The sequence below is a fragment of the Neophocaena asiaeorientalis genome, unplaced genomic scaffold, assembly GCF_003031525.2.
Source record: "Neophocaena asiaeorientalis asiaeorientalis breed wild unplaced genomic scaffold, Neophocaena_asiaeorientalis_V1.1 scaffold506, whole genome shotgun sequence".
NCBI classification, from domain to species: domain Eukaryota; kingdom Metazoa; phylum Chordata; class Mammalia; order Artiodactyla; family Phocoenidae; genus Neophocaena; species Neophocaena asiaeorientalis.
Window position 1 is genome coordinate 384,015 of NW_020174950.1, and position 16,070 is coordinate 400,084.

General features: G+C 38.8%; 1 protein-coding gene across 1 annotated transcript in view; it reads right to left on the reverse strand.

The window, feature by feature from the left end:
• SCG3 (secretogranin III) overlaps window positions 1-15,781 on the reverse strand; it is a 39,119-nt gene extending 23,338 nt beyond the window's left edge. Inside the window, exons 1-8 of the mRNA XM_024761861.1 lie at window positions 15,365-15,781; window positions 14,615-14,667; window positions 14,068-14,113; window positions 13,757-13,972; window positions 8,914-9,056; window positions 7,938-8,087; window positions 4,898-5,075; window positions 2,321-2,437 (exon numbers count right to left, since the gene is read on the reverse strand). Coding sequence (XP_024617629.1) covers window positions 2,321-2,437; window positions 4,898-5,075; window positions 7,938-8,087; window positions 8,914-9,056; window positions 13,757-13,972; window positions 14,068-14,113; window positions 14,615-14,667; window positions 15,365-15,455 — 994 coding nt within the window. The 5' untranslated portion in view covers window positions 15,456-15,781. The remainder of the gene's footprint in view (window positions 1-2,320; window positions 2,438-4,897; window positions 5,076-7,937; window positions 8,088-8,913; window positions 9,057-13,756; window positions 13,973-14,067; window positions 14,114-14,614; window positions 14,668-15,364) is intronic.
• Window positions 15,782-16,070: the final 289 nt, after the last annotated feature.

Here is a 16,070-nt window from a genome sequence, read left to right on the forward strand (position 1 = left end):
ATCACTGATCATTGTTTGTCACATGCTGAGATGGAGGAGAGGAGATTAGTTAATCCTCTCTCTTCTACCCATGCTGCCCCTGAGCCCTCGAGGGTCTGAGGGTGTACCTTCATGGCAGCGACAGTCAAAAGCCAACAGGCTTGTACAGAAAAATTCTCTACATACAACTCATTTTCTGATTGTAAAAGTTATATACGAAAATGAACAGAAAATTATAAGGAAAAAATGACACTTACTATGCCCAGATAATGTTTTGGTATATTTCTAACTTTTTTTTTTCCAACTTTCTTTCTTTATGCATATCCATTTTTTAACACCAAAATTAAGGTCATATTCTAAATGGCTTTAAGCATTCAATAATATATCATGGACATTCCCCCATCATTAGTCTTTATAAACAATATTTATTTATTTACTGTATATAAACACTATAATTATTAAAAGTAGTTTATAAAATATTGTTTATAAGCAATATTTAAAACACAATTTATAAACATACAATTATTAAAAATGCAAACATTAAAAAATAAAATTTAGTCTAAATAAGAATTAATAATTTATATAGTCTCCTCTTGTGGGGTAGCAAGTTTATTTCTATTGTTTTGTTTCTATAAGCCAGTGCTGTCCAACAGAACTTTCTGCAATGATGGAAATACTCATTTCTGTGCTGTTCAATATGGTAGCCACAAGCTACCTGTGGCAAGTAAGCACTTGAAATATGCCTAGAGCAACTGAGAAACCAGATTTTTTATTTTGCTTAATTTTAATTACTGTTAATGTAAATAGCAACATGTGACTATCACACTGGACAGCACAGCTATAAATAATAGTGGAAATACCTGGTTGGCACACAAGTCTTTGCGGCATCTCTAATTTATTTCCATAGAATAAATGACTTAAGTGCGAAATATGAGTCACAGGGTATTGATATGAAACAATGATCGATTTGAAACAATGTTTTAGATCTACTATTAAGTGGGTAAAGTAGGCCACAAAGCACGGTGTGTAACTTAAGCCCATTTTTTGTTAAATAAGATAAAAGAAAAAAAATGACATAGGTATGTATGTGTATGTGCGCATACATTATTATGTATTATATACATAATATATATATTATGAGTCATTTTTTCACTGTCTTTTTAATATCTTTTTGCATTGACTGATTTTTTAAAATAAATATGTTCTTTTATAATCAGAAAAAAAGCAGTAAAACTAGTTTTCATGTAGAAAAAAATGGCATTTATACAGAACAACTCTGGATTACTCTATCCTATGAGATTTTCTCTTCCATTTAATTCTCCCTCCCCCATCAGTGATCAGAGTAAGGGGCCATGAGTTCATTTTGCCCAAAGGACCTCTGAGATGAATGGTATTTGGTGATTAACTAAACCAAGCAGGAAAACAAAAGGCTTTTCTTCTTTTAACAACCTGCATGCAGAATCAAAGATTGTTTAAGCTTATCTATAAAGTTCAAGGAATCAAAGGTTGACAAACTTTTTCTATAAAGGGCCAGTTAGTAAGTATTTTTGGCTTTGAGGGCCATATGCAGCTACTCAGCGTTGTCATGGTAGCATGTAAGTAGCCACGGACAACACTAAAACAAAGAAGCACAGCTGTGTTCCAATAAAACTTGATTATGGATGCAGAAATTTGAATTTTATGTAGTTTTCTCATGTCACAAAACACTATTATTTTTATTCAACCATTAAAAAATGTAAAAGCTGTTTTTAGCTTGTGTGCTATACAAAGATAGGTGATGGGACAGACTGGCCCATGGCCAGTAGTTTACCAGCCCCGGTTAGAGGTAACAGAGTCCTTTATTTCATAGATGCAGAAACTGAGGTCCAGAAAGGTGAGTGCCTTCCCCAGCATGACAGACCTGGTCTGAGGCAGAGCTGGGACCAGGAAGCAGAACTTCTGATGCCTAGTCCAGTGCTCCTTCCTCCTCACCACACACAGGCCGCACTGGTTAAAATCAAGACTCTTTTTGTCCCAACCATGCAAACACAATTGGGAAAAAAAAAAAGTCAAATTTTAATAATATTATGTCTGGCGAGATTATTAGAAAATGTTAATAAGACAAAATATAACAAAGGTGAAATGTCTGTATTTGAACTGGATCTGTAAATATAAAGAGCTGAAAACGTCTAGTTAATTTTATTTGTATATGTTGTCAAGCTGGGCAATTCTGATTACCCAGATGATTCAGGCTACTTTGGCATAAATTATCAAATTAGTAAAATAATTGTTGCCAAATCTCTCATTCATTTTGGACAATGAAAACTAACCACTGTGAAAACAAAAGAGGTAGGACTCTCACCAAGGTAGGAAACACCTTCTTCTGGAGATATGGTGCCATATTTTACCATCATCTTCACAAAGTCAATCAACGTTTTCATGATAGTAATCAAGGTTTCTTTCTCTTTTGCCTCTTTTTCTATATAAAAGGACAAAATAATTTTTTAAAGACTAGTGGAGTATAGCTTCATCTTTCAATGTTAATTTATGAAATACAGCATCTTATTGAAATAGTTCTCCCTACATATATAGCTAAACCATTTATAGCTAAAATATATTTAATTTCTGAAAAGCCCAAGACTTGATTGGTAATACAGAACAATGTACAGGTATACTGGACTTTTTCAGAAATGGGTAATTATAACTTCTCCAAAATGGTTTACCTTAATCTAAAATATTTTATTGATAGAGTAGATGATAGAGACAGTTTGCAACCTGAGATAATATAAACTCAAAAGGAAAGTTAGAAGACTGGTAACCCAACAACTTTTCTCTACTCTGGTCGTATGTTTTTGAGGGAAGGAATGACCTGTTTTCATTAATCAAGCTTAATATTTGAAATAGGGACACACATGTTTCTTTATTTTTTAAATGCAATGTTGATTTTTTAACAGTAGTATATATTGCTTTCTAACATTGATTTCGTTTGAAAGAATAAACGCATATAGTGAAAATATTCCAATGGTACAGAAGTAAACAGTGAAAGGAATATTCTCTTCCTCTCCCTCCCCACAACTCCTACTTCCTATAAGCAACCACTACTAACAGTTTCTTGGAAACTTCATATTTGACATACTGTTCTGTATCCTGATAGAACAAGATGGCCAATGATTCCATAATAGTTCAGTGGCTATATTAATTCTAAAATCAGAAAAAAAATCTATTTCCATTTTTGAAGGAAAGAAAACTAAGTTGCTAGAGAACTGTTTCCCTATTCTTTTAGCTGCCAGGAAGGATTTTCTCTACATACTTCTAGCCTTTCCCTCCATTTTTTCATCCCTCTCACAGATGAGGTTGGTAGCCAACAGCCATTAGTCTACTTTTCTTGACGGATGGGGATTTGGAATCTTTCTTCTTTCCGTTCCCCTGGAACAGTGGAAGGCAGGGAACTGAAAAATGTGCCTGCTGTGCAGACTCAAACTCTTTCAGGATTGGCTGTTCCAAGAGCTAGACTGAGGGTAGGGGGTAGACAAGCCCACTGCTGGCTCTCACACCAAGCTACATTCTACAACCCGGTCTGTATCAGTAGCAAAGATACTTTGGTTTTCTCAATTGGTTCAGACCCTGGGTAAAAAAGATGGGTACTATCAAAGACCTCAGTGTAAGTATTTAAATTAAAAGTCTATAAAAACAAAGGCAATAAGGAATGGGGTCAAGGAAACTGAAAGATAAAAACACACAAAATAAAGAATATTCCATACAGTGGAATCTTAAAAATACCACAAAGTTGGGAGAGAGGAAGGCGGGAGAAGAGGTGCGGGAGAGAAATCCTGGAAAAGGGCAGGTAAATAATAACTTCAGCAATCACATTATTTGCTCAAGGTCACATCCATATAAATATTTGGTGTTATGCTGATACATTTCACTGACAAGAAGTGACTCACCAGGATGACAGAGGTTCTGAGTTGGGTATATGCCAACCAGTGGGGCAAGAATAGACCCTCAAGATGTACAAGCCCTGCAGACACCAGCAGGGGGGCTGGTGCCATCTGGCCAATGTCTGGGATTGAAGGACAAAAGGATGTTCCCCAGAAATGAAGTCTACTCTAAGGTCACTTCTTGGGGAAAGATGTTACAATTACAGAAGTCTTTATTACAAATGTTCAAACCGGCGATGAATCTTTAAACAGGAAGAAGAAAAGCTATAAGGCAGTGCAGGGCAGCTGTACGGACAATAACAACAGAAAATTGGCATATTATTACCCTCCTTGCAGATTAACCAAAAATAAACATGAGCTGAAATCTTCAGTCAACTTATTTTGGTGCACATATAAAAGAAAAGAGAGCAACACATTAAGGACTTTTTTTAAAAAAAAAGCAGAACATTTCCCAAGCGTGTTTTGGGCTCCTGACCTTCATTAGTCCAATGTTTAGTTCAATTCATTTGAAGACAAGTTGAAAATATCTAAAAAGCAAAATTCTGAATCATTTAAAAATAATAAATTATGTTCCATACACTGTTCTTACTAAGAGAGGAAAATAAAGCCTTTTCGAAAAGAGACTTGCAATAAAGGTTGAGGCTGAACTGGGTCAGGCCAGGAACACTCTGAGTCATCTCTATATGGGTACAAGGTTCACTACAATCCCAGGAACACAGCATGTGTTCAATACCTGTTTATTGAACAAATAAATGAACCCTCTGTTAACATGAAGATTAAATTATCCAGAAATTCCACCTTTCCTGATTACCCTTTCCTAAATATTTCCATGGCTAGTACACTTCTTTTGAAAAAAATCAATGTGAACTATTTTCCCTGAGGCCATAATATACGTCATTGATGGTTGAATTTAGAAATTGAAAACAGGAAGAAAAAAACCCCACCCACACATTTCCTGGAATTACTGTTTCTGTTCCACATGGTCAGAAAACAATGTTTACCTGAATCAATACTTTTCAGTAGTGCATAGAAGTTTGGGAAATACTGGAGTTCCTCAAAGTTGTCTTCACTGTAGGTTTTAGTTCTCCTTTCCAAGCCATTTGTCAAGGTTAAGGTGTTAGATACTGTTTCGTCATTTTCTCCATTAGTAAAACCATCCTGAATTGCTGCCATTGGAGTCTACAGTGGGGGAAAAATCAATACAAAATAAACATTTTTGTTAGAACTGATGACAATCCAGGATGATTCTTTCCTCTGTGACGCACTTGAATTGAAGTGCAAGAATATCTCTTCCTTTGTAAGCTCCTGCAGGATCAAACTCTTTTGCAGGCGTGTGGGCATCTAGTTACATGGGAAGATCACTGGGATTTAGAGACAGGTGCTTTACCTGAAGACCCTGGCTCCTGCTCAGGGGAGAATGGACAGGTTCCTGCTCTGGCCAAGTTTCCCTCCACCAGTTCTCATGAGTGTTTCTTCATAAAACTGCCTTTCACCAAGGAGGGGAACTTTGAGTTTATAGAATCTACTAAGAGGGATGGTGCCAAGATACAGGAAAGCCTGTCACAATGTCTAATACTAGCAGATCAATCATACCTTAGTGATTCCTGGGTGACATTTTAAACGCTGGCTGGGAGGGTACACAAGACTCTTTTTCCCAAACCTGATGTGTGTCCAGTGTTCCCTATCTTAATGATCCATTCTCCACTGAGTGAACTAGACAGAAATGTAAGAGCCTTTCTTGCCTCTTCATTTCCCTGCATTCGATCCATCAGTAGCCTTATTGGCCATACTGTCTAAATTTATCCCAAATTTGTACATTTCTCACTTTCTCCACTACCCCACTCTAGTCCAAGCTACCTTCACTTCTTACTTTTTAACTGGTACACCACCCACCTTCCAATCTATTCCCAACCCTGCATTTTCCACATTGTAGCCAGTTATCTTTTTAAAAATATGATCATGTAACTCCTTTGCTTAAAATCCTTCAGTGTTTTCCCATTGCTCTTATGATAAAGATCAGAATCTGTACATGGCTGATAAGACCCTGCTGATCTGGCCTGGGTCCACCTCCCCAGTCTCATCTCTCATTGCTCTCTCTGTGGGGCAGCCACACTGTCCTTGTTTCAGTTACTTGGGTACTCCACACAACCTTCTCTACATATTGCCTATCATATTCACAAGTTAACTCCTATTCAGCCTTCAGTTTTTGGCTCAAGTCACCTCCTCCGGGAAGCCTTCCCCAAGCCTAAGTCCAAGACAGGTTCCTTTTTTATGAGGTCTAGTAGAACCATGTTTCTTTTCTCAGAGTACTTAATGCAGTCACAATTAAAATACATGACTGGGCTTCCCTGGTGGCGCAGTAGTTAAGAATCTGCCTGCCAATGCAGGGGATACGAGTTTGAGCCCTGGTCCGGGAAGATCCCACATGCTGCAGAGCAACTAAGCCTGTGTGCTACAACTACTGAGCCTGAGCTCTAGAGCCTGCAAGCCACAACTACTGAGCCCATGTGCCACAACTACTGAAGCCCGTGCACCTAGAGCTCATGCTCTGCAACAAGAGAAGCCACCACAATGAGAAGCCCACGCACCGCAATGAAGAGGAGCCTCCACTCGCTGCAACTAGAGAAAGCCTGCGCGCAGCAACAAAGACCCAACACAGCCAAAAATAAATAAATAAATTTATTAAAAAAGTAAAATAAAATAAAATACATGACTATTTGAAGACCATCTACCTCTTCCCTTAGACCTTAAGCTTAATGAGAGCAGGGATTGTATCTTTTTAAATGAGCATTTTATCCCCAGTGTTTGGTACATAGGTGGTACCTCAATAAACATTTACTGAAAGAATATTTTGTTTGCATTTATGCATTTAGATAATATGAGTGAGCAGGTCAAGCATATGGACATTTTAGAGATGGGAAGTAAGGAGTATATAATGGGAGTGAAGGATCATGAATATTGCTATGTCAGTTTTAGTTCAGATTGGTAAGTTCGAGTAAAAGCCATGAGTTCTGTGATAAATCTAGATAGTTTTTTTTTAGGGTGGGTGGATCTTCAAAAGCTGTTTTTAAAAATGGCAGATGGTGGGGATTGGAAGTAGGGAGAACAGAGGAGAATTTTTGGCTAGCAGTAAAAAACAAAACAAAAACAATCCATACTAATTTCTGTTTTCTAGCCTTCCCTAAAATAGGACCATAAGTCTATATACCCTTTTTCCTTGTATTTGGGATAGGATGTTGGAGAGCCATGCATGGGGTATGGGTGCTCTGGTGGAGAAAATGAAAGGAGAGGTGAGGAGTTTGATATCCTCTTATATCCTCCTATAGTTAGCTCCATCTAGAAGTTTAAAAAGGAATTCAAGGAGGAGAGAATGATTTTAGTAGTTTGGCTGAGGCCAAAGAAAAGATGAAGAGGCAAGGAGTCCGGCAAGGACAAGGACAAGTGAATGGCAAGTCTAAGTAAAGGACGACAGACAGGCCTCTGAGCCAATGGAAAGAGGAAGGAGCAGGTGGAAGGACACAGGGTAGACAGAGAGGCGGCATGAGGCAACTAGCTCTGAGGAATATAGAAGCTTGTGTGGAAAAGGATCACATCAGCCCAAGTTTCTTTTTTGGGGTTTTGGGAGCAGATGATGACATCCACTGTGAACAGAAGTTGGATACCAACTTCTGTTGTGAAATACTTGGATCCAGTGCACTGTGATTATACGAATTGTTATGTGAAATAACCGTTTCACATAATATTATGCGTTATTTTACTCTGGGGTATAAGGCATAATCTTTACTATGTAATATAACATGCATCTTTATACTATTTTCAAAGTGGAGTTCATTTATATCTTTTAACTCATTGGTATTTCATCAATGTATATATTTTAAGTGGGCTAAAAATGTCACATACCCCAATTCTTATTTGGCACAAACTGAAGTACTAATTATACACAGATTGTATTAATTATATACAAATACAAGTATACACACACATCCATGCGCATGCATATACACATACATAATAGATGCATATACATTTGCATATACATACCACTTTCTCTGGTATTTTTCCAGCCTGACTCTCAGTCCTGTTCGTTGGCTTATTGAGTTCCTCTTCATAACTGTTGGCTTCCTTAGAGATCAGTTTTTGTAGAACCTCTGCAACTTCATCTTCCAGTGTGTGCGCCTGGCTTTCTGTGATCTGTTATAAAGAGTCAAAACATATAACTGTTATTCCCATTTTTGTGATTAAAAAAAATTCTAGACTAAACTCTTTAGTTGAACACATATTTTTAGAAGACTAGAGAATGTTCTGGTCCCTCTTCTGAACATCCCTTGATTATGCCTCTACTACATGCTGGCCTTCACAGTAACTGCTCAGCACTCCTGGGAAGAAGTGTCTTTGGGCCCATTGTGCAAGCATCAGTCCTATCTGTTGGAACCCACAGAATACTTAATTTGAGAAACAACTGGAGGGTTGTTTCTCAGTCCTCAGCTGCAGGTCATAGTAGGTAACCTTTGAAACCTGCAAATTTAGTGCTCTCCTAAAGCCTGCCAGGCCTGTGTTAGTATCTGGGAGCCAAGCTGGGGCAGGGTCAGTTTGAATTGCTTAGGGCTTCCCAATCATTGCGTGGCTTTGCACATCTTATTTCCTTCTCATCTAACACATTTTTTTTTTTAAACTTCTGCTGGTTAAATCCTAACCATCCTTCTAAGCTCACTTCAAACACCTCCTCCTCTGAAGCTTTTCCTTATTGCATAACTGGATATAATCCACCCTCTGGCACACTGAGCCACTCAGATGGTTCTTAAGCACCTTGCATCATGAGCACTTGCATACTTGTCTAGCGCCTCTGATACACCATAAATTCCTAGAGGGAAAGAATGGTGTCCTACTTGTCCTCGAGACCCATGGTGACTGGTATAAAGTAGATGCATTATAAACATTTGGCTCTTTGAATGAAGTGGCTTGGCTTCTTAGCATATTCCAACCTAAGATTTGGTTTATTCTCATGCATATGACTTACTAGGCCAAGATTCAGCAGTTTAGAAACAATCTTGTCAAATACTCCTCTGTCATTTTCCTCATAAATCCTGGTAGCAATTTTCTGGACAATGTCTTCAGCAGTTAAGGAAGTTCCATCTAGTTGATGAAGGCCATCTGGATCATCTAGACAGAGCAATCACAACTTCACGTTGTGGTGGTCACAGACCTATTTCTTGGATTACATTAGATTTATAATCTATATCTTGTACACTCAACTATTTTTGGAATATGTTTAAGGGGGTGCTTAGTCCATGTAAACTCTTGGTTTAAAATAAAATTTGACTTCAAGTTAAGAACCTAGGATGATAATGGAAATTCTGAAAGCTTCTTATGTGATTATAAGAGGAAGATCTGAAAATAACACAAAAGGCCTCTCCGTTTTTAGCACTAATAGTACAAAAAGTAAAATACTGTTAGATAGTATGCAGTATTGTTCAAAGCACCCTTCTATATATTACATAATTTGATATTCCATTTCCCCACAAGAGTAGATTGGTATTACCTGCACATGTACTCCCTTTGCAGGCAAATTCCTGGGCTGAGGGTGGGGAAACCTGCCTTACACCCAGAATCAGAGAGTATGTACTGAAGATTTTATGACTTACCTGGAATAACTGTTTACTTGTGAGGATGTGTCAGGGCACCTTTATGTAAGGCAGCTTAAGACAAGCCTCTTTCTCCAGAGAATGGGGAACTTATTTTATGTGCCTGGAATTTAAGCTTTTGAAATGTGATCACAGGTTTGCACAAAACAATATGTAAATCTATGTAAATCTCAGCAGAGAAGCTCGCAGATATGTATCCTTGGCTTTCCTGGGAATACATTTGGCAGCACTACTCCAGACTAAAGCGAGGGCCCTTCCTGAGGGAAAGGAAGGATACAGTAGGGTTGGTGGCAAGGAAGCTTTGCACTATGTCCACAGAGCACTCCCAGGAATTACTTGGTCTTTTCCAATCTATACCACATGGAACAGTATATTCATACATGCAAGTTTACAAGGCACTTAACCTGTCACTTCTAGGCAGCTTGGAAAGATCAGAAATTTAGCTCCAGTGATCCCTCTTGTTATCTATATATCCTTGGACCACTGTAAAGGAAGTTAATAAGAGTATCTGTTTCATGGGATTGTGAGGATCAAATGGAATAAGATGTAAAAGCACCTTTTAAAGCACCTTTTAAATGAGAGTTAATGTAGTTTTATGAACCGTAGATTTGTACCTGAAATAAGGGAACTACAATTATCTTCTAGAGAAAATAGACATTGCATCCCTAGCCAAATCCTACCCTAATAATTCTGATCATATTCACTCAAAGAAAGAAGAACCTAGTACATATTTCTATTCTGATTCTCTCCTTTTCTTCCATAGCTCCTGGGGATTCATAGACTTCTTCTAGACTCTATGAAGCTGGAAGTATGTGCAGCCTCAGGCAGAATATCCTCTTCTTGCTGTTTGGAAAGAAGCTTAGGAAAATGAGCAGGGTGAGTATACACAGAGGGCTGGAAGTTCTCTGACAGTATATGATTGCTGAATTGTTGGCCAGCCCACGAGCTGTGAGCCCTTTGAGTCCTGTGTACCAGCGTGACGAATGAGCAGAAAAGTCCCTTAGAAAACCCTGTAAAATCAGTTCCCCTCCTGGCTGACTGAAAATTGGGCTCATCACCCATGTTTTTCAGGAGCAGAGACTCACTATCACTTAGGTCTGATTTTTCCATTTGTGGGTTGCAAGTCAGACTCTCGGGAATATGTGGAGCAGACACTTCCCTGGGTCTAGGCAGAGGTGGAAGCATTTATTTCCCTTCCCACTTATCCCTCGGGATCTGAAAGAGGAAGAATAGTGGTTGCCTGCTGAAGCTGGAAAATAAATGAGGACTGTTTTTCAGTTCATTTACTTCACAACAGGAAGAACATTAGCAACACTCTGAAGAAATAGCTTCCTCCTCTGCAATGCTGTATTCTCTTGAGCCAGGAACTTCAGGCTCCCCTAGCAGAGCTTTGCTAGATGGGGTTGATAGTTGAGCAGGTGGGCAATGCTCCTTGCCTTCCAGTGATTTCCCCTGCTCCTCTACAAGGGACAGAATTACTCAGAATGGCTTCTCTACTGCTCGTGAAGGGGTATTTCACCCTCCTATACAGACCTCAGAGGGAAACCAAACATGAGTTCAATATTGATAAGTTTTTAAAGCATTTACAACTCTAAGTGGATGCGAAAGGGCCTTGTTCAAAGTTGTCATCTGCTCAGTTACATTTGAATCTCCAGGCATCTAATATGGCACTTGGCCTTCATTTATTCAATATATTTGTATTAAAGTCTTAATATGGGCCAGGACTGGAAATAGAGTGATAAGGAGTTTAGATGTGGTCCCTAACTGCACAGAGCTTACTGTCTAGCTCATAGACTGATACATAGTAATTGCTCAATGAATATTTGTTTGGTGAGTGCACAAAGGAGCCACAAAGCACTATTTCCTATAAGAAGCTTACAAAAATCCTGAATCATACACACGGTAGAAAACACTGAGAAGGAGAATTGGTGGGTCCTATAGCACAAGCCCATTTAGAGGTTTCCTAAAGGTATAAAAGCACCTTGCAGAAGTTAGGTCCCTTGCCCTCCCTTCTGGGATGTAAGTCTGCATACCTCTGAGGTTCTAGTCACCTGAGTGGCCCCAAACCTTCTGGTTCCAGGATTACCAGGGTATGAGAGAAAATCAGCAATTCACTCATATCATTCTCTCCAAGAATCTTTTCTGTATACTCAAGTGGACTTAAAATGACCCCTGGGGTAGACCTGGAACCATCAAAACTAGCACTTGGTAGTTCTGAACCTATTTACATGTTAATAAAATGTTGAACAATTTAAACATAAGTTGCTCAAGTTAGTGATCAGATCACAAACACATCTGCCTCTGTTTGCATGTACAGCCCATCTGACCAAAAAATGCAGTCAAACAAACTTTAGACTATTTTTTTATTTTATTAAATCAAACGGTTGATTCAATCAAAGTGGTTAAATCTATTTTTCACGGGGCTATGCCCAGTGCCTATTTATTTCTAGCCCAAATGTTTTAGTTTAAAAAGTAGAATTCAAAAAAAAAAAAATGTCCCTGGGAATTCCCTTGTGGTCCAGTGGTTAGGACTCATCGCTTCCACTCCCATGGGTCCGCGTTCAATCCCTGGTCGGGGAACTAATATCCCGCAAGCCATGCACAGCACAGCCAAAACAAAACAACAAAAACAAAACCCTCACACAAAAGAACCCCCAAAACATTTCCCTGAATAGTATACAATATGAAATGTGTCAAAATATAGACCATCTTCCCCACGCCATCCGTATAAAACACACTTCTGAATTCTCCTCAGGCTACAATAGCCTATAAAAGTCAAATTTAATTGGCAGTTGTTTTCTGACCGAGATAATCAGTATAATTCTCTTGTGGTCCGTGGAAAAGAATTAAGACACATAAGAAAAGCTGTAGTCACTCCTAAGCACCGGTACTCAGAATGGAAGACACACTGAGGAAGACCTCAATGCCTAGGTACAATAGTTAATTTATTCCCTCATGTATTCTTTTATTTGTGCATTTGTTCATTTATCAATTCATGCAACACATTCACGAGCTCCAGACACTTGGACGACACCGTCTCTGTTCTCATGGAGTTTTCAGTTGAGTTTAGGAGAGGAAGATAAATCAGAAGTAGTCACACTCAAGGATGTAAAATTACAAACTGCAGTAAGTGCCATGAAGGAAGGAAATAAGGTTTCTATGAGATCATGTGCGCTGGATGAACCTAGAGAAGTAGACAGCCCATGTAGGACTGCAGAAGCCACGTTAAGGATTTGGGGTTTTATCCTAAGAGAAATGGGAATCTATTAACAGGTTTTATGCAAAACAGAGACATGCTCATGTTTGTGTGTTGAAAAGATCACTCTGGCTGCTACATGAAGGATAAGATGGAGAGGGTCAGAGCGAATGCTAGAAGATCCATTGGAAGATTTTGCTCTCGTTCAAATGAGACATGATTAGAGCTTGGAAAAAGATGGAGGTGATTGGGGATAGAGAAAAAGATTTTGAGAGATACATAGGAGATAAAATTGCTAAGACTGATGGGTTAGAATTTGAGAGGTAAAGAAAAAAGAAATAGTTTGACTCATAGATTTGTCTTGAAAAGCTGGATGTATAGTAGTGCCTTTCCTAGAGGAAAGAGGGCTAAGTTGTAAGGTGTACAGAAATTATGAATTTAATCTTAGACATGCTGAGTTTGAGGTGCATCTGAGACTTTCAAGGGAAGATAAGTCGGTAGTTAGCTAGATATAGGTCTATAGTTCAGAGCATTCTGGGCTAGTGATATGAAACATCAGGATATAGATGGTAACTGAAGCCGTGGAAAGGTTAGAATGACCTAGGGAGAAAGGATATAGCTAGGAAGAGAACACTGAAAAGGGAGTGACGAATATTCCACTTGGGGAGAGGGGGTATTTTGTTGATTTAATTGTTTGAGAATTATGATATTTTGCTTGTACTAATAGTTAAATTGGAATGTTAAAATGAATTCAATAACATAAAATATAGAGAGTAGATTTAAATTTTTTTCAAAGCATCAGTAAAGTAACCTTTAAAGAGAAAATAAAATCTGGGCTTCTGTGGAGCTGGAGCTTTGCACATTATCAGTAAGTTTGGGCTTTATCTCAATTTTGGACATGACTAATAAAGGATTGTAAGTGTGTAAGAGATATTTTTAAAATATAGGACTTTCTCTTAACCCATAATGGGAAACTCCAAATTAGAGAAAATAGGTAGCAAAACTTCTTTTTCTTCATTTACCTTGAAATTTATGATCCAGTCCACTCTTAGTAGAATCATAATCATCAATCAGTCTTCGATTCTTGGTTGAATCAACATCTTCCAGGTTCAATTTATTATCATTTGGAGAACTTTTTACGGACTGTCTTTCCTTGTCATTCTTTTCCTTTTCTGTTATAGCCTTTAGCAGGTTCAAGTTATCAACAAAGGAATAATTGCTCTCACCTGGCTTGTTTTCTGAAAGAAAAGCCCCCAAACCAGGCACATCCGTTTTAGTTAAGCTTCTCATAGCCTACATTATTTAAATTAACATCAATGTAATTTCTTATTACCTGAAGGGTATGTTTTTTTAACCTTGTCTGCTTCTGCTTCAGCAATCTGTGAAAGAAACAGGAGATAGACCTGGTTTTAAACCATTACTCCACCACTTACCAAATACGACAGCTCAATAATTTAATCTCCATGGGATTTAGCGTTCTTGTTTGTAAGATGTAGTTAATAGTTTCTATCTCAAAGTATGTCATAAGGATTAAATGAGATAAAATAAAGGGCAGATGGTCTATAAATATTAATTCCCTCTCTGATAATATTGATAAAAGATAAATCTCTGATAAAGAAATCTTACAATAGAATGGATGTGATGTTGAGCTGACTGGCTTATTATGCAGGCAGCTCTTTGCATTATACTGAACTCTCTATATTTAACTGTTGGGACATAAAAATTACCAAAATTATATTTCCCATCATAATTTCAATGTTTATTATTAAGCTCCTGAGGTCTGTGAATTCAAAATGGCTAAAAATTCGCGGCATAGTTACATTAAATAATAATAACTAAAATAAAATGGAATAGCATTTATAATTTTACTTCTGACCTACCTGCTCATTCAAAGGTCTTTCTGCACTTAATTCTCTATTATGTAGGGGTTTGTCTAGAATAAACACACACAAATACAAATTTAATTGTTCATTGGAAAGACAATATGTCTCATTAAATAAAATCTTCAAAAAAAAAGGAGAAATATTTTTGGATGACTGTGAAACAAATATATATATTAACAGAGATTATCAAGATTATACAATAACGATGATTATCAGTGTTGCCTTGCTTATTACCTTGGTGTTTTTCCTGAGTTAACAGAATTACACTTTTTCTTTTTTTTTTTTTTTGACCAGAAATCTAACATATTGTTCTAACACTTGGTGTACCAGCGGTTTTCAACTAGACGGAGCATAGTCTGGATTGGTATTATTGGCACATTAAAAGCTTTCTTCATACACTGCACGTTTTATGAATAGAATATCTGAGAAAGGTTGTAAGATGACTAGGAAAAAAACAAACAAACAAAAAACCCAAAAACCAAGCCATATATTAGGCGGGAAAGCCACCCCCTCCCAATTTCAAAATAAGATCTTTCAAAACAACTTATGTTATTGTTCTATCATGTAAAAAGTGAGGGAGGACAATCTGTCTTCTGGCTCTAAATTCGAACTGATTTCTCTGTCAATATGCACGGATATGACGTGATCAGAAAATGAGGCAAGGTGATTTACAGCTCGCGGATTATACCAAGCTTTACCTTTTCATGGCGAAATAAAAGGGAGGTGGGAAGAAAAGTGTCCACGTACCTTGGCTGCCTGCCGGTTTGGGGAAAGCTTGAATTGGGCTGCTGTGGAGCACCAACACCACAATCCAAGTGCCGGTCCAAAGGAACCCCATTCTTCCACGCTTGGCTTCAGAAACAGCCTGGCGCCGGGCTCCCGGAGCTATAGCTTTTGTTATGAATGAAAAGGAGGAGTAAAAACAGGAAGAGCTAGGAGGGCGGGCGCGGGGAGGGCGAGTGGCGGGGGCTCGGAGCTGGTGGAGCTCTCTGGGGCTCCGGAGTAAAGGGATGAGAAAGACTCCAGGCGCTCGGGACTCAGGTCTTCAGGTGGAGGAGAGCGCTGTCCGCCCCGTGGGTGCTGAAGTTCCTGTGACGCGGAGCGGTCAGCGGGTCGGCTAGGGCGTCACCTTATTCTCGCTCCCTTCTTGAGAGGAAGTGAGGATGGAAGCGCATGCTCCCTGCGAGCCAGAGGCGGGAAGGGGTGGTGTCAGCGACTCGGAAGCTGCTCCAATCCCCACAGCGAGTGGAAGCAGGGAGGACGACAGACTAGCTAGCGTATTTTCGGTGCCGCAGTCCTAGGGGTGCTCCTGCGCTCACGGTCACCTGGATTGCTGTAAACGTGCACATCTTTGTCGTAACCTCCCAAGTAAACGTTACCTCAGGGACCAGATGCCTTCTCTGCCCGGGCACCTGTCAAGGAAAGCTAGATAACCTTGTGCAAGGGGTTCTGC